The sequence below is a fragment of the Phaseolus vulgaris genome, chromosome 5 (assembly GCF_000499845.2).
Source record: "Phaseolus vulgaris cultivar G19833 chromosome 5, P. vulgaris v2.0, whole genome shotgun sequence".
NCBI classification, from domain to species: domain Eukaryota; kingdom Viridiplantae; phylum Streptophyta; class Magnoliopsida; order Fabales; family Fabaceae; genus Phaseolus; species Phaseolus vulgaris.
The window spans coordinates 4,439,814-4,458,036 of record NC_023755.2 but is presented as its reverse complement, the minus strand read 5'-3'; the positions used below and the strand labels follow the sequence as shown (position 1 = coordinate 4,458,036).

The 18,223-nt window shown below is 33.5% G+C and overlaps 2 protein-coding genes across 2 annotated transcripts; one reads left to right on the top strand and one right to left on the bottom strand.

Moving 5' to 3' along the window:
* Positions 1 to 6,191: 6,191 nt before the first annotated feature.
* Positions 6,192 to 12,571, top strand: LOC137834934 (GPI mannosyltransferase 1). The gene is made up of 7 exons (XM_068643182.1): positions 6,192 to 6,366; positions 6,823 to 7,095; positions 7,935 to 8,117; positions 9,160 to 9,692; positions 9,864 to 10,174; positions 10,979 to 11,702; positions 12,379 to 12,571. The coding sequence occupies exons 2-6, from the start codon at positions 6,825 to 6,827 to the stop codon at positions 11,133 to 11,135; spliced, it is 1,455 nt and encodes a 484-aa protein (XP_068499283.1). The 5' UTR covers positions 6,192 to 6,366; positions 6,823 to 6,824; the 3' UTR covers positions 11,136 to 11,702; positions 12,379 to 12,571.
* A 2,086-nt stretch (positions 12,572 to 14,657) lies between these two features.
* On the bottom strand, positions 14,658 to 18,223 carry LOC137834933 (beta-hexosaminidase 2-like). The gene is made up of 2 exons (XM_068643181.1): positions 17,366 to 18,223; positions 14,658 to 15,799 (listed from the first exon to the last, which is right to left on the bottom strand). Exons 1-2 carry the CDS (start codon positions 18,174 to 18,176, stop codon positions 14,853 to 14,855), a joined length of 1,758 nt encoding a protein of 585 aa, XP_068499282.1. The 5' UTR covers positions 18,177 to 18,223; the 3' UTR covers positions 14,658 to 14,852.

Below are 18,223 nucleotides of genomic sequence, written 5' to 3'. Positions count from 1 at the left end.
CAAAGCATAACAACAAGTTGAATTAGCACGCAGAAGAGGAGGAATGTTTCATGTTAATGTTACACAAATTGGCGTAGTGAAAACCATAAGCACACCCTTCTCATATGCAATCAAGAGTATTCTTGTTGGACTAACCACTAAATAATAACTAGTATTAGGGAAATGTTGAATACTCATAAAGCAAACTCGAATCAGAAGATGATGGGTAAGTGTAACACTATTTGATGGATAATTAACACTAAAATGTCTAATAATATGAGAAGTAATTTAAAGAGTATGTATGAGTTACGTGGTATTCAACATTATTTTGTATGGACAAAGCACTTTTACAACCAAAGAAAGGGATATTGTGCTTGATGGGGATCTAAACTTGCAAATGTTCTCAATGTTCCCATGTTGAATTGCAACCTCGTATCATCTCACAACTATTGGATAAATCCATTTGCATTTTCAAGTTCGGTAGCAAAATATGTGTTATGCTAGAATGAACTTCAATGCTGAGTAGAACGAGTGTATGGAAGAATGAGCTCTATTTTTTCATGGAATTTGGGGTGTAAGATTTTTTATAGTTGATAACCATGCAAATATTTAACATAGGGACATCCTTCGTGGAAAATCACACACTTAGTTTTTGGCGTTGGTGGAAATAAAAATTGTGAATCTTTCAATAAGGTCTGTAATGTGTCTTAAAGCTAAGAAAACTAGGGAAATGAGTATTAACACCCTATGAAGCTCGGCTACAACAGAATGGTGTCGTTTCCGCTTTTCCGATACACCTCCAACGCGGACACGTGACAGATGCGTGCACGATGCGTTGTCAGACACATCTTTTTGGGCCAGACACGATCCCGTTTCTGGACACGTCGGAGAGGACGCGGTCCACTCCTTGGACACGTCAAAGAGGACGCGATCCACTCTTTAAACACCTCTTCCACACAAAATGTCAAACAAAAACACAATATCTCAAACAAAATCACAAAATTTCAAACAAAATCTCAAACGAATAAGTTAAATAAAAAATTATACAAGAATCTTAAGAAAATCCATTTTAATTTAGAGAAAGAAAAGAAGAAATTAGGAACAAATATTATATTTTTTCCTTTAAAGGATTCATAATTTGAAAAATACACTCTATAAATCATATAAAAATTACAAAAATAAAGAACAAAATAGTTACTCCACTAAAATCTGTGTTGGAACGTGGCGTAACACTATGGTGTGGTGTGGTGAGGATTGTTGAACGTAGAAGAAAAAGAAAAAAAAAAGGAAGAAGAAGTAGAAAGAATAGGACCTTCATATAAGTAAGTAACCGCGTGTTCTTAGTTTTATTATTATCACTTGCACTGCCCAATGTTTCCCTTCGCACTCCCAGTGTTCCAATGTTAAAGTTTTTTTCTCTGACATTAAATCCATACATGCCATTGTCACAGAGGAACGTATGCTTTTTCTTTTGTAATAAAGTACCAACTTTATTTTTCATATAATTTACATACAATACAATGTCAATTTGAATTTAAATTTTTTTATTGAATTTTTAATATTTTCAAATAATTTACATATAATTTATTATATAATTATATTTATTAGGATTATTTTTTATTCAATATTTAAATGAGCATGGTAATTCTGAATAAAGATACAGTACCTTTGAATTTAATTTTTTTATTTAAATTTTAATATTTTCAAATAATTTAAATATAATTTATTATATAATTATATAATTGTAATTCTAAATAAAGATATAGTAACTTTGAATTTATTTATTTTTTAATATTTTCAAATAATTTAAATATAAATTATTATATAATTATATAATATTATGTATTCTTATATAATTTAAATATTTTTAGTTAATGGATTATCTTGATTGGTGGGGAAAGAGACCTAAAAATGAAGATAAAAGTGGAAAGTGGTAAAAAAGCAAAGCAAAGCAACAAGTTCAATTAGCACGCAAAAGAGGAGAAATGTTTCATGTTAATGTTACACAAATTGGCACAGTGGAAACCATAAGCACATTCTTCTCATACGCAATCAAAAGTATTATTGTTGGACTAACCACTAAATAATTATTAGTATTAAGGAAATGTTGAATACTCATAAAGCAAACTCGGATCAGAAGATGATGGGTAAGTGTAGCACTATTTGATGGATAATTAACACTAAAATGTCCAATCATATGAGAAGAAATTTGAAGAGTATGTATCAGTTACATGGTATTCAACATTATTTTGTATGGACAAAACACTTTTACAACCAAAGAAATGGATATTGTGTTTGATGGGGATCTAAAACTTGCAAATGTTCTCAATGTTCCCATGTTGAATTGCAACCTCGTATCATCTCACAACTATTGGATAAATCCATTTGCATTTTCAAGCTCGGTAACAAAATTTGTGTTATGCTAGAATGCACTTCAATGCTGAGTAGAACGAATGTATGTAAGAATGAGCTTTATTTTTCATAGAATTTGGGGTGTAAGATTTTTTATAGTTGATGGTGTGAACCATGCAAATATTTAACATAGGGACATCCTTCGTGGAAAATCACACACTTAGTTTTTGGTGTTGGTGGAAATAAAAATTGTGAATCTTTCAATAAGGCTTGTAATGTGTTTTAAAGCTCTAAGAAAACAAGGAAAATGAGTATTAACACCTCTCTAGGTTACACCTTCTTAACCTTCCTTTTAAATTAAGAACGCTCTAAAGAAACAAAGAACACTGTCAAAGAGAGTACAAAGTGTTGATCAAGAGTGATCAAGAGCTTTGAAGAATCCAAATCCAATGTGTTTGATGAAAGACTGATGTTGTTACTCTGTGTGGGTGGGATCTGGGTAGAATAAAGTGTGATACACTCTTTTGTTGAATCTAAAACTGATGTGAATTGATTTTTTCTAAATTAAATGTTTTTCCAACTAAGTGAAAAACAACCTGTTGTTTTGTCGAATCAATCGGTTGTTTTGCTCTTAAAGGTTTTGAAAAAGGTTGAAAGTTGTTTGAGTTGGTTGACTTAACTGTCAAACCAAATCAATCGGTTGTTTCGTGTTTTCAACCCCATTGTTTCTTTGAAAATCCTAACAGAATTCAGTTTTGAATGGTAAATTTGTCTTAAATGATTTCTAACTGAATACACTCATTCATTAAATGTTTTGACCAATCTTTGGAAAATATAAATAGTTAGTTATATGTTTTTGGAGGGTAAGAAACAGTTTTGAGAAATTCAGTTTAACATATTTGACCTCAATTTTCCAAGATTCACATCAAGCTTTGGATTTTCAAGTGAAAGTGAAATAGGATTGCAATTGTATTATTTTCAGTTGAACTTTGATCAGGTGTAATCCTTTCTCAATCTTTTGTATTTTCAAGGAGTGTTGTGTGTTCTTGAGGTGTTCAAGATCAATACTTTTGGTGTGGTTTGCCAAAGGTAGTGTGTTTCTTGAGGGGTTCAAGGTCACTACTTTGGTGTGCGATGTTTTGTAATCCGATTTGATTGCTTAGTGGATTACCCAGTGGTTTCAGGGAACTGGATGTAGCTCTTGTTGTAAGAGTGAACCAGTATAAACTGCTTGTGTGCATTTCTCTTTCTCTGAACTCCTTTAAGTTCTGTTTTTAAGTTGTTTAAGTTTTAACTAGTATAAACAACCGATTGATTCGAAAAAACAATCGATTGTTTTTCTGTGTTTCACTTTAAAACAAATTGTGTTCTTGGCTAACTTGATTCCTTTTCTGGATTTCTTCACAAAGTTTCATTAAACCTTTAAAATTTTTCGAAAATCTTTTGTAAACAATTCACTCCCCTCTTGTTTAAAGCCATATATTCTAACACAAAGAAATCTTACATGGGTATAACTTCACAAAGTGAAGAATTACAATGGTTTGGCACAAATCCAAGCTTTTGGTTTTGAGTGTCTAACATGAAAAAGAAGCAGATATGAAGATAATGTAATATACAAACTTAACCAATTCAAGTACCCAAGGACAAAGTAAGGAGATTGAAGGTGGAGAACAAAAGTAAGGCAAGCCAAGCAACAAAAAGATATGCTAGTAATTTTGCTAAAGATACTCAGAGTTGTAGTGAACGTCTAATCTAGCCATTAGAGCATTTAGTCTTTTAGGTTGAGTGCTAAACCATTGTAATTCTTCACTTTGTGAATTTATACCATGTAAGATTTCTTTGTACTCTCTTTGATAGTGTTCTTTGTTTCTTTAGAGCGTTTTTAATTTAAAAGGAAGGTTAAGAAGGTGTAACCTAGAGGTGTTAATACTCATTTCCCTAGTTTTCTTAGCTTTAAGACATATTTCAAGCCTTATTGAAAGATTCACAATTTTTATTTCCACCAACACCAAAAACTAAGTGTGTGATTTTCGATGAAGGATGTCCCTATGTTAAATATTTGCATTGTTCACACCATCAACGATAAAGCATCTTACACCCTAAATTCCATGAAAAAATAAAGCTCATTCTTCCATACACTCCTTCCACTCAGCATTGAAGTGTAGTCTAGCATAACACATATTTTGTTACCGAACTAGAAAATGTAAATGAATTTATCCAATAGTTGTGAGATGATATGATGTTGCAATTCAACATGGGAACATTTGCAAGTTTTAGATCCTCATCAAGCACAATATCCCTTTCTTTGGTTGTAAAAGTGCATTGTCCATACAAAATAATGTTGAATACCACGTAACTCATACATACTCTTCAAATTTATTCTCATATGGTTAGACATTTTAGTGTTAATTATCCATCAAATGGTGCTACACTTATCCATCATCTTCTGATTCGAGTTTGCTTTATGAGTATTCAACATTTCCCTAATTCTAGTCATTATTTAGTGGTTAGTCCAACAAGAATACTCTTGATTGCATATGAGAATGGTGTGCTTATGGTTTCCATTACGCCAATCTGTGTAACATTAACATGAAACATTCTTCCTCTTCTGTCTGCTAATTCAACTTGTTGTTCTACTTTGATTTTTGTACCACTTTTATCTTCATTTTTAGGTCTCTTTCCCCACCAATCAAGATAATCAATTAACTAAAAAATAATATGAATGTAGTATTTGAGTTATTTATAATCAAAAGAATAAAGATGTTTAGATGAATGTAGTATTTAGTTATGGCTTGAAATTTATTTTGATAGTAGAGTGCACTTGAAATAGAAACAATTAGATTTGCTATGTATGACAAAATGAAATGAATGTTTGAATGGAAGTTGCTGATGTAAATTTGAGGTAAGAATGATCATATTAAGTTATATTAATGTTCTAAGTTTTGAATGCTTTATTAGAGTGATGTTTATTGTTGGTTTAAACTTGTGAAAAATGTTGAATTGGTAGAAAATTACTTTGGCAAACTTTGGATATGTTTTATGCTCTTTTGCATGTTTGGATTTTGTCTAATTTTCGCTTAAGTGAAAATATGAGCAAGACAAGTTCCTCTTTTTCTGCATGATTTTCACCAAAGCGGGAATGAAAATGAGGTCAATTCCTTTTTTTCTGCATGATTTTTCGTTTAAGTGAAATTTCTGACAAGTTAATTTTTTTTTCTTTTCATCAAGATTTTTAGCTGATGTGAATTTTTTTTTAGCTCAAGTGAAAATCCTAACAAGACATTAACCTTTTTGTGTATTATTTCTTACTAAAATAAGATATTAGTGCTTGATCGACAAACTTATGATGATAATATGTATAAATAAAGTTAAAATGTATTCATAAGTTATTGACTTTGGTAATGTTATCTTGATGATGCTCGTCGCCGACGTTCAACTCGACACGAAAAATTGTTACTTCCAAATGGAACGCTACGTCTTCAAGCGTCGCACTGACGGTCACTTTCCAATTCTCAATTTCTCCTTTTTATTTTTATGGTGCAAGAGATGAATGTTTATTTTCTTTACTAATTTATTCATTAAAAATAAAAATTGAAAAAATTTATATTTTTTTTTTATAAATTAATTTATAACCATATGAATTTAATTTATGAAAGTATTAATTTAGTTTTTATTTTTCATTTTTTTCTTAAAAACCTTTAAGACAAACTGTAAAAGCACTCAAATTCGATTATCAATAAATTAATTGTAATTCATGGAAAAAATTATTTATTTTAAAAGTTCTTTGTAAAATACTGTCCAATAATAATTGAACTTAATAATTTTTTAGCTTTTAACTTTTCCAACCAAAAGCACATTTCACATGTACTTTGGTTGCAAATTTTGGTTTAGTTCTGTGAAGCAATTTTTTTGATTTTGTTTCCGGGTCAAGCTATCCGTTGAACCGAACCGATCAGATCAACAGTGTTCTTCGTCATCTCAGGTTTTGAGTCCTATTCTCGCTGAAGCTACTGGTTCTGTTTTCAAACACCATTTGTGAGTAATTTTGCGTTTTCTCCTTTATATTTTTATGGCTTGGATCTTAGATTGTATCAATGATGAATAATAAGATGTTTTTGTTCTGTTTCATACGAGTAGTAACTGACTTCGTTTTGCCCTTTCAGTTGTATACAATTCTTAGTTATACAATAGCCGTTTCTTGGGGTACTCGTCAGATTGCAATTGAAGTTTTCATTTCATGTTCTTATATTTTGCATTGTTGTTGGTAGTTTAATCTGACCATTGCAAGGTTATTTATATTTATTGACACTTTCTTTAAAAAAAACTAATGAAGTTTAATTTATAGATAACATCGAAAATGTCTTATTGAGAGAGTGGGGAGGACGAGAGAGACTTGTTATCTAAGTAGTGTATTCTTATCATATTCTAGTAATGCTTTATTGAGGTAATTGTGGTTCTTTTTCTGATGTTTGTTTTGTTGTTAACTTTCAGCAATGGCGTCCTTAGATATTCGTTCACTGCTTGTATTCTCAGCCATTTTTCGAGTTATTTTGATTGTGTATGGAGAGTGGCAAGATGCTCATATGGAGGTTAGATACACTGATGTTGATTACCTTGTCTTTTCGGATGCTGCTGCTTTAATGGCTGTGGGTGACTCCCCCTATAAGAGAACCACTTATCGCTATTCCCCCTTGCTTGCTTTTCTTCTCATTCCAAATTCATATATTCATCGCTCCTGGGGAAAGTTCCTTTTCTCAGCTTCAGGTATGGTCAGACTTTTGAATCTGCTAAACTGTTTTTCAGTTACCTAGTTCAAGCAAGATTATTGAACTATATGTGGCAGTAATTTTGCATATTTTAGATATACAAATTTGGCTCCTTAAGAATGGGGGGTACACTTTAGGGACAAAAGCGCAGACTAGAGTGGGTATACTGTTAATTGAAAAATCAACAAAGTGAACTTCAACAACTTTATGATTTGTTATATTATATGTCTATGAATGTTATCACAGTCTCAGACATTGGTTTTCCAATCAACAGTCACAAATTTGCAGTTTTGTCTAGCCTATTGACAGGGTAGCAAATTGTCTTCCTTCCCTGGCCCAAGGAGTATGCTTCAATATGCAGACAAATGGGTAATGACGTTCAAGTGAGTTGGATGGGGAACACATACAATAAAGGGTTTAAAGTATTGAATGTAATGGCTTACTATTAGTCAACATTAAGCCTGGTGACTGACCCATGGTTGGAGGGCAGGAAAATAAGACAAGTATTGTTACTGGATAAAGTATGATCAATTGAGTTAAGGCTTCAAACAAAGTCACTCCCAAAGTCGGAGATAACTTGCCCAGAGGCATTCGTTTGGACCGCAACCAATGTAGCCTTATGTAGTCAAAGAGAAAAAAGTTATTTCCAACAAAACCAAAATAATGGGAAAGTCTAAAAAAATTGTGTTAGACTTGGGACATTTAGAAATTTCCATTATTTGTGAATTTAAGTGACCATTCCACTTGCATTATTTCAAATCAATATGCTGTTACATTATGAATATGCTGAATATTCCAGTCATTACTCCTAACCCAATGTCATCTTATAAAATGCAGATATACTTGTGGGATATTTCATATATTATATTCTAAAGCTACGGAAGGTTCCAGAAAATATGTGCAACTATTCTGTCATGGCATGGCTCTTTAATCCATTTACCTTCACCATTGGAACACGTGGGAACTGTGAGCCTATTGTTTGTGCCTTGATATTGTGGATCGTGATCTGTCTTTTGAAAGGTATGGTTCTGCATCTGTATTAGCTTAAATTGATGTAGTTGGACTGTTTAGTTTGTCATCTTTTAATCTGTAACACTCCTTAAGTTCTAAGAGCTATACTAGTTTAGATGATTAACTGGTGGCCTTCTCCGCAACATAAAGAAGAAAGAACTTTTAATAATAAATTTTACAATCTTTATTGAAGTGTACAATAGATAATCTATCCAAAATAGTTTTCCATCTTCCCATTTTTCCAAACTCTGTCCACTGAAAAGAAAAATCTTTTCATTTCATTCTTTGCTCATTAGTTTTATCTTCTACCAAATATTCTAAAAGCTAAAAAAACTAGAGATTCTTTGGTACACTGTTTTTAGCAACTAGTTGCTAACTTTTAGCAGAAAATCAAGCCATAGAAGGAGAATGCTATCAGCCATGTTGTGGCGGCAAGCTGTAAATCCGCCACTAGTTTCTGCCATGGTGCTGCATAAAGAATTTTCAATAACAATGGCAAAATCACATCACAATCGAATTGTCGTGTTCGGCCTGCTTAACTCTTAAGTAGAAAAAATTGAATCCTGATTATCAACTCTAGCTTTTGATCTAGTGGTAAACACTCGATCCAACAATTGGTATCATAGACAAGGTCATGAGTTTGATTCCCAAATGAAAAATGCTGAGGAGGAGATTGTTGCAAGTGACATCAATTGTTCTGTGGTGTAGTAGGCAAGGTGTGCCAAGTCATTATCGAATTGTGGCACTTGGATTGCTATGCTCTTAAGTAGAAAGAGTTGCACTCTAACTATTAGCTATAGTTTTTGGCCCAGTGGTAAGCATTCAATCCAATATGTAGTATGCTAAGTTTCACTATGGTTTCACTATGATGTATATTTTATACTTACTATGGTAGTATGCTAAGTTTTAGAGCTACATAGCTTAAAATCTCTGGCTCTATCATTGTTGGTTGATACAACAATGAAACCTTTTTTCGTAAAAGGTATAAGCATTAGATATTTGCCTATCTCTTGGTGCTTTGATGGTATGCCTTTTTCCCTCTGGTTTGCAGGTAACGTGTTACAGTCAGCATTTTGGTATGGACTTGTTGTCCATTTCAGGATTTATCCTATAATTTACTCTATTCCTATAATCCTGGTTCTTGATCCGAACTTCTTCCCATCTGATCAGAAACCTGTCTTAAGGAACTGGAGTGCTGTTAAGGGAGAGAGACCCAAAGCTAGGAGTGGCTGGCATAATTTACACTATCTATTTAAAAGCATATTCACGTGGAACAGGCTGATATTTGGACTTGTCTCAGGATTGGTTTTCCTCTTTTGTACTGGTCTTTTCTACTGTTTATACGAGTGGGAATTCCTACATGAGGCTATGTTGTACCATCTTACTAGAACTGATCCAAGACATAACTTCTCCATCTATTTCTATCACATATATCTTCATTATGGGCATGACACTTCAGTGGTGGAAAAGCTTATCTCCTTTTTGCCCCAATTTTTGGTTCAGCTGGTTCTTATCTTCTGTTTTGCACAAGATTTGCCATTTTGCATATTTGTGCAGACCGTGGCCTTTGTGGCATTCAATAAGGTTTGTCAAGTTACATTTAATTAAAGTCCTGCATGTAGACTTTAGCGAATCAGATTGTTTATTTTCAAGCATGGTCATATCTGTAGTTGGAGGCTTGGAGGCCTTTTGTTAATGGCCTCTTTAGCATGTTTCCTTATATTATAGCGTAGCTGATATCTGTATATTTTGCAGGTGATTACAGCCCAGTATTTTGTTTGGTTCTTTTGCTTGTTGCCCCTAATACTTCCTTGGAGTAAAATGAAACTTAGATGGGATGGGTTATCTTGCATTCTTTTGTGGATTGGGGCTCAGACCCATTGGTTGATGTGGGGTTACCTGCTTGAGTTCAAGGGTAAAAATGTCTTCTTACAGCTTTGGGCAGCAAGCTTACTGTTTCTAGCAGCCAACATATACATCCTCGTCATGATTATTCGTAACCATAAATATGCTTCAGTTTTCAAAGCTTTAGAATATGCTAACTCCAAGAAGGCAGCTAAGCTTGAGTGAGTGACCTTGACACTGTAAATGATTTCAATTTTTATACTTGTGCTTGTTACATGTTGCCCTCTTCTGTTTTTGGAAGTTAACAATGCAAGTTCATGACTGCACTAGAAGTTGAGAACCAACAATCATGTCAAAAATTGTGGATTATTATATTTTAAACGTGAACAAATTGGTGAATCAATGCATTCTTGTTTTGATAACCCAGTAGTTTTTTTCTCGAAGCGTAATCTTAATCAATGAATATATATTTATCACTGTCAGCTGTATGTTCTTGATCTGAACTTGTAGAATTGACCTCAAGATCTTTTGGGAAACTCTCCTTTTTTCCCTTCGCTGTATTTGAAAACATGTCAGTTACAAATTTGTGTTTAATCAAGGGTAAAAATTCCTGTCAAGTAACCCCTGAACCTGAACGAGTTTTAAGGGACAAAACTTGTTCACTGGTTTTGTCCCTAAATGTAGATGGTAGGGCCAGTTTGTCTGACTCTGCAGTCAAGGAGAAAGAGTAATTTATTTTATGAAGGAAAGGAAAATTGTAGCTTACCCAATACCCATCATTGCTTGAAATAAAAAATATATCTTCTCATCAATTTAGACTTGAAAGTTTGAGCAAACTTATTCCCTCATATTTCTATGCACTATTCCCACCATAAAAGGTGATAGTAGTTTTTTATAGTTTAATCGTGTAATATACATTATTAATGTATTCCGCTATTGTATAAAAGCTATAATCATCAACAAAATCAATTTCCACTCCACTGTTACATAAAACATCAGAACATCCCTAATGGTTAAATTGACAGGATTGTTGGAAATAGAGCAGTTGCTGAATATATTATTAGTTCTAGAATAACAGAGATACAGATTTTAAGAGTAAAGAAGCTAATAGGAAGCATGGCAAAAACATGCATATCAAACCCCTTCAGGCTTCAATTTCATACTGCTGCGACATTTTCTTGATTACTGGACTATGTAATACAAGGTGAAATTTTACCCAAACAATAATGCTAGACGAGAATTGTCATGAAATGAAGATAAAAAAGAGGATGGTATCTGAGGTATGCCATGTGAGATATGGTGTACCTAAACAACATCAAGTCATTGCTCTTTGGATTTATTATTGCTTTAAAGGGTAGCTGAGATTCGTCAACTACAACCTGTAATAAAGGTGAGGGATGTTCTCATTTGGGAATTTGTGTACTGGTCCGTAGCGTTGTCAAGCTCAGGCAAAGCTCTTAGTTGAAACGAGACCACACATTGATATGAAGCCACACAGAAAACATTAGTGGCCAAACTTCAGGGCTCGTTCTACAAATATTCCACCAGCCTTCTGATGCTGCAGATTGTGTATGGCAGAATGTGGTGAGGTTACAAACAAGGGACTTGTTGGGAACCTGCTTCTATGAGCTTGTGGTTTTCTAATGTTGAAACCCTAGAGGCCTAAGGCATGGTTAGACTAAGGTTGTCCTGAGGCCATTGGAGCGAAGTCATATCAGACAAATGGCAATCACCTCCAATGCCAAAAAGGTACCATGATTCCTGCAGTTTCACATTTTTGGAACAACTGATCGGTATCAATATGTTTTTATTTTGTATGTTTTAGCAAATTGGTGTAAATGACCTTAGTAGTTCCTAATTTATATGGTCAGTTAACTATATATTAGCATAAACTAATGAGGGATGAGATTGATATGAATGCTTGTGATGAAATTTAGACAAATATGCTGATGGGTAACTTGAAGTATCGGAAATTTTTGTTTTTATTGGATGCATAATCTTGTTGCTTGAAAGATGGCTAGAAGTTCTTAAATATTAGCAGGCCTTAAAACTCGAACTATCTAGTGACAATGGAATTTCAGGCAATATATAATCCATACTGAGTATGAAATGTATCTCAAGTGTTTCTGTTGAATTGCTTGTTCATTGATCAAAATGACTAATTTAAATAGCATATTCAATTAAAATAACTACATCTATTCTAGCTAGATAGAAAAAGTTCAGGACTGCATTGTAATCAATTCTTATTATAGAGGAAGACAAGAAATCAACTAGATTTGTGTACTATCGGAAATGAGAGAAACCTGTACTAAGTTGTCAGTACGATTGGTCTTTTTTATTATTTATATTGTTTACGAACTTGCGTGTATTCTTTGATTAAGCAGTAATTGACTAATTTTTTTGGTTTCTTTATTTTTTTTTCTAGATGATGGAGAGGGAGATAGAACAGGAGGATACCACACGTAGCAATCAACCTCGTTATAGCAGGATAAATTATAGAGGGGTAGTCACTATTTTTAATTTTTTATATAGTTTATATCATGTATACTAAACACATTTATATTAACAATTATCTTAACAAACAATACAAATATATAATGTTTTCTATATAGGAATAACTAATCACTTTGTTTAAATCTGTTAAAATTTGTTAAGAGTTATAACAACCATACTTAATATAGATGCATTACACAATATGCAATAACTGCATGCTTTGACATATTTTTAGTGCAAAGTTTCTCCATACCTTATTCACAAACCCACGTGAACCCTTTTTTGCTTAAACAATACATAGTTGGATCCAAATACAATGTAAAAAAAATAATCTACTCATTTATCTTATAAAGAATTTTAGTAATACTAAAGTTTCTCAAAGATAAATTAGTGATTCTATTAATAATTTTCTCAATTCACTTATATTTTCTCTTAAATATTATGTTGATACATTTTTTAAGTCTTGTTAACATGATTTATTATTTAAGTTAAAAACCTTAAAAAATAAAAGAAGAGAAGTTATCACAAAGCATACATGTTGTTCCTAGCATGGTTTGAAAAGTAATATAAGTGTGATTTTAGTTAAATTAATCATTTATGTGGAATCTAGAAGTTTTGTTGGAGAGTATAAGTTGAAATTGAACTTGAGGGTGTTAGTTACAATAAATAAATTATGAATTACTTAAAAATGTATTCAAAGTCAGAATAAATGGTAATTGATTTTGGAAAAAGTTTACTTAAATATGGTATCATAGTTCACGTTACAACCAAAGTAAGCTTCATAAATATATTCATATTAAATTAAAAAAAAAGAAGTAAGATAAGACCATAAGTTTCAGGCATATTAAAAAAAAGAAATATATTTGTACTTCACATTTGGTTTAGTCTTGGAGTTGAAGTTGACGTGGATTTCTTTGGAGACAGACCTAGATTGTTATAACACTTCAAAACTTTTAGTGCTTAGTGCCGCTAAAATAATTTCAAAGACCAATTAGATAACACTCATATTTTAAGAACATCAATAATACTTGACTACTTTATTCTAATTCATGACTCTGTCAATTTGGGATCCAATTTACATAGTCATTGAAAAATTTCGAATTTAACTTTGGATATAATTTAATAAATTAATTCAATGAGTTTATATTTCATTTATATACTCTAGTTGAATCGATCTAATGGGTTGACAATGTGGTTAGGTAGTTTACACTTTCATTTTATGGGGATGATCCATATAAAGAAGATCTCATGTTCCATTCTCATTGTGTAAAAAAACTTGTTAGATGTTAAACAATTTGGCAATTTTTTTCCACCTCAATACCTTCAGCTATTTAAACTTTAAGTGGAAAAAGTCAGTTTTAATATTTTTAAATAACTAAAGCATAACCTTACTTTTTTAAATAATTTCAGCTACACGTCCACATCACCATACTTTCCTTCTAGCATCAGTGTTTGAGGGAACAATTCCATCATTTGAGCGTGTATGAGAGGGTTTGATGGGTCTTGGGCATCTTCCATCAGGATTAACAAGAACATTTGTTTTATTTGTCATTCTGGAGTGCGAAGATAATTTTTTTTTTTAGTTTTATACTTCATTTTTGCACGTGGTTTTTTTGGATTTTATGACTTATAAAAAAAATGAACGAAAACACAACCACCACCAATAAAAATACCACAAAACTTATCTCAACCATCAACGGTTATCATTAGCCACCACTAGCAATTACCACCACTTGAAAATAAAGAAAAAAACACTGAACTCTACACCATACTAAAATATTGTTGGAATTAAAAAAAAAGTATGGAGTTGCACGGAGAATTTGCAAACAAAATTTGATAGCTTTTGAAATTTCTCGATTTCTCTTCACTTATAATTTGTAAAGTATCCATGTATAATTGTTTTTCAATCCTTTAATATAATTGAGATGTGTATCTAGATTAATTTCAGCCATACATTTTTGAATTGAAACATATGCTCTGCCCAATTGATTTTAGTGATCAAACAAACAAACAATTATTCTTTCAATAAAGTTTAGGAGAAGGTTATCCATAATAGCCCCTACTTTTATTTTTAGGTTAAATTTAAAATTTGAATTGTACATATCATATGACATGAATTTATACATTAGAACAACGTTAAAGTAGTTTTACCTATAAAAATGGTTAAGAATAGAGATCTTTTAATGTAAGTTTATCAAACTGAAGTGTAAGTTTGTATCATAAGAGGACTCAAACAAAAACTATTGTTGAGTGCAAGGACTATTTCATGTAAGAACCAAAGTTTAGATTTTTTCATATAAAAAAGATATTAAGTGTAATGAGTATTTTCTTTGAATTGAGCCTTGTTTTCATCAGTATATTTTCAATTCATTCTTATTTTTATTTTGTGACAGTGGAAGAATGGAACTAGACTGAATGCTGTGTGTTACACATGCCAGGGTTCTTAACACACCAAAGTGGCTGAATGGGCTCTGCCCCTATTCCTCTGCTTACCATTCTGCTTCTCCATTCATTCAGTCTATCTGTGGCTTCTGCATATCTCTTCACACCCTTTTCATCCCTATTTCCTGACCACAGTGACTCAGCCATTGCAGAAGCTCTTGGCCAAACTCTTGCATCCAAAACAGTTGCATCAGATTGTTCTGACCACAGTGCCACCTCCCCACCCAAAACCAATTTTGCTTCTTCCTCATTCAGCCCATATGTTATGTCATAGTTGTATATGGTTTGCCATGTCTTGAAGGGTGCACACCAAGAGCCACCGTTGCCTGTGCTTCCATCTTGCTTGTCATAAGCACTATTGTTTCCAACATAGGTGCCATGTCCACAATCCAGATAATAGAAATCTGCAGATGACACAATGGTTCGGTATCCTGCAGAAACTATCTTCTTAGTGTGATTATGTCCTTTGAGCCATGTCTGCAAAATCACATGCTCCTTTGGTAGGATTGTGGATGGCACATGGACTGTTTCATCTAGCAAAACATCTTCCCAATAGATAACAGTGCGGTTGAGGGAAACAATGTAAGGGAGGGTGTTGTTGATATACTTCTCAAGAACTTGGTTGAGGGTTCCACCATTTGATAGATGTTTCTGAATTGTGGAGTCAGTTTTCCAGCAACCTGGTACAATCTCATCAGTACCTGAGTGGAAAAATGGTTCTGGAAACAATGTGGTTATGTCATGTATGACATTCTTTAGGACTTTGTAGGTCTTGGGGTTTAAGGGGTTCAAATGTCCTGTTCCTGGTTGTGAAGCTAGCCTGTCAGACCAATCACTTCCAGCTGGCCACCAGAACATGTTGGAACAAGTTACAATGTCAGGGTGGGCTAATGCCCAAGATGCTGTGTGCCCTGCAGATATGCAGTTCATATCAATCAGTAATTAGCATAATTCTCAAAACTTCTATCTTGTGAAGCTAAATTATGTAAAAGAGAAAAAGAAAATGTTTGGTTTTCAATCAACATGGTATCACTGCTAAAACAATGTTCTAAACTTGGTAATCATACAAAAAGGCCTAGTTATATTGACCTTATGGTTACATTATTTTTAAGTGAGGTTGTAACTGCGAAGAATTTGACATTCTAATGGTAAGCTGCACTTCAAAATCCTTTCTGCTCTGCCAATTCATACTTCAATTAATCACCAATCGCTTGCCAGAGAATTAGCATTGTTATGGTGAGTTGTATCCTCAGATCCTTCTTGCTTTGTTAATATACACTATATTTCAATCACTGTTCCTAGAAGCATAACATTGTAGTATAAGGAAAAGGAGTTTTGAAGTCTTCTTTAGTTTAATATAAGGTATTTTTATCCATACACACTTTTAGGAAAGAAAAAAATAAGAAGGAAAAATTAAATTAGGTTTTTAATAGGCTATAATTTGCATGCATTAATTAATTTTAACTTTTGGAGAAGCTGATTTCACTTTTCATTCTTATTTTACTTATCTAGAAGAACTTATGAAGACATTTCTCCAAACATCATAAAATGAGAAAAAGAAAATACTAACTCCTAAAGTAAAGTTCCTGCCTTATCAGCAATGAAGCTAAGGATCATAGAAGAAGGAGGAGTCTTTTAAGTAACCCAATAGTCATTATAGTGGGATCCCCATTCAGACATAAACTCTGCAAACTGGTTCAGACACATTAGTAACAAAAATTGCTCTGTTGTGCCGAATGAAGAGATTGATCTTCCTAAACTTGTAACATTTTTGGTTAAAAAGAAAGTGTCTTCCTAACCTTGAATGAGATGCATAAATTTTTGGTATCATCATTATACTGTTAAGGGTGTGTCTATCAACTCAACTGCTAATTGTTTGAAACTCTGACAGAGAGAAATATTTTCTCACTTTGCCAGTTGTTTTTACAAACACACAAGCATCATAAAGTAAAAGTCAGCATGAATTTGATAGAAACATGCATTTTAAGAAAAATGAAAAGAAGTAGAATGAATCCTCTCAGTGTTCAAACCTTGTGTCTATATCTCTGCTTCCACATACATGATTAGACATTAAAATGGTGCAGATATACAGACACAAAACTTGAAGATAACCTTTCAGATGCTAAAACATGACATGCCAAGAAAATGGTGCTGCAAGAAATTACAATTGATTAATTAGTCAACCAATTACTCACTATATACAAAAGTTTATTTAAAATAGTAACACCATCTAACCATACTCTTATGTATACATAGAGCAAAACTATATGAACAAGGAATTTGATTATCTAGCAACAATAACATACCATGTTACTCTAATTACTGTAATTTACCAAAAGCTGGTTTGATTCCTAGAAAAGACCAACATGGGGGGAGGAACAGCTAAGTAATCAGCCAATTAATCAATTCAGCACCGTTTTCAAGTTAGGAAATTTTTCTAAAGAAAAGCCTCCAAAGTAAAAGAAATTGTTTCTAACCAGGTGTGTCAATCTCAGGAATCACACGAACTCCATGATCAAGGCCAAACTCTACAAGTGTTTTCACATCCTGGGGTGTGTACACCATGTGAGGTGCATAAGCTCCCTTTTCAGCCAACCGAGGCTCTGAAGGCAGCACCAAAGGGAAAGATTCTGCGTCCGTGAGATGCAAGTGGAGCACGTTGAGCTTGTTCATGCTCATGGCTTCTACTGTCCTCAACAGGTCCTTCACGGGGTAGTAGTTCCTTGCAGTGTCCACCATGAGTCCACGATGAACAAACAGAGGAAAATCCCACACTTGCACTCCCACGGTAATCTGTGTAGGGTTACCCCATGCAAGCTGGGAGAAAGTCTCCAAACCTCGCATGGCACCCCACACAGTCTTTGCAGTGAGAGTGGCATGAGAAGGAAGGATGGAGAGAGTATAGGACTCGTTTACACCATTAACAAGTCCTGCATGAGGGTCCACCACTGTAATACTCAGGTTTTGCAGTGGTGGAAGGTCCTTGGAGATGCTCACTCCCAGAGGCACAAGAGGGTGGTGGTGTTCGGATTTGAGGAGGCTGTGGTAGTGACAGATGGCGGCAGAGAGGTGCTTGTTGTGGTGGATGGTGGTGGTGATGATGGTGAAGGAAGAAGAGAGGAGGGTGGTTTGGTATGGTGGGGACCATGTGAGGTTCCTTGGTTTGGGCCACACATTGATGCTGCTGGTTGATGCTTCTGCATTATTGTTCAACCTTAAGCATGAGAAAAGTAAAAGTAGTTGAAAGAATCTTAGAAGCAAGGTTGATTCTCCTTGCATCATCATCATGTTACTGTAATGTGATCCCTTTGAGTTTCAGGGAGTAGAATTTCTTA

Excerpts from the sequence above, each read along its gene's own strand:
- LOC137834934 (XM_068643182.1), top strand. The coding sequence starts at position 6,825 with ATGGCGTCCTTAGATATTCGTTCACTGCTTGTATTCTCAGCCATTTTT. Across the intron at positions 7,096-7,934 it reads GTTCCTTTTCTCAGCTTCAG|ATATACTTGTGGGATATTTC; the intron begins GTATGGTCAGAC and ends TATAAAATGCAG. Across the intron at positions 9,693-9,863 it reads CCTTTGTGGCATTCAATAAG|GTGATTACAGCCCAGTATTT; the intron begins GTTTGTCAAGTT and ends TATATTTTGCAG.
- LOC137834933 (XM_068643181.1), bottom strand. The coding sequence starts at position 18,176 with ATGATGATGATGCAAGGAGAATCAACCTTGCTTCTAAGATTCTTTCAA. Across the intron at positions 15,800-17,365 it reads TCCTGAGATTGACACACCTG|GGCACACAGCATCTTGGGCA; the intron begins GTTAGAAACAAT and ends GCATATCTGCAG.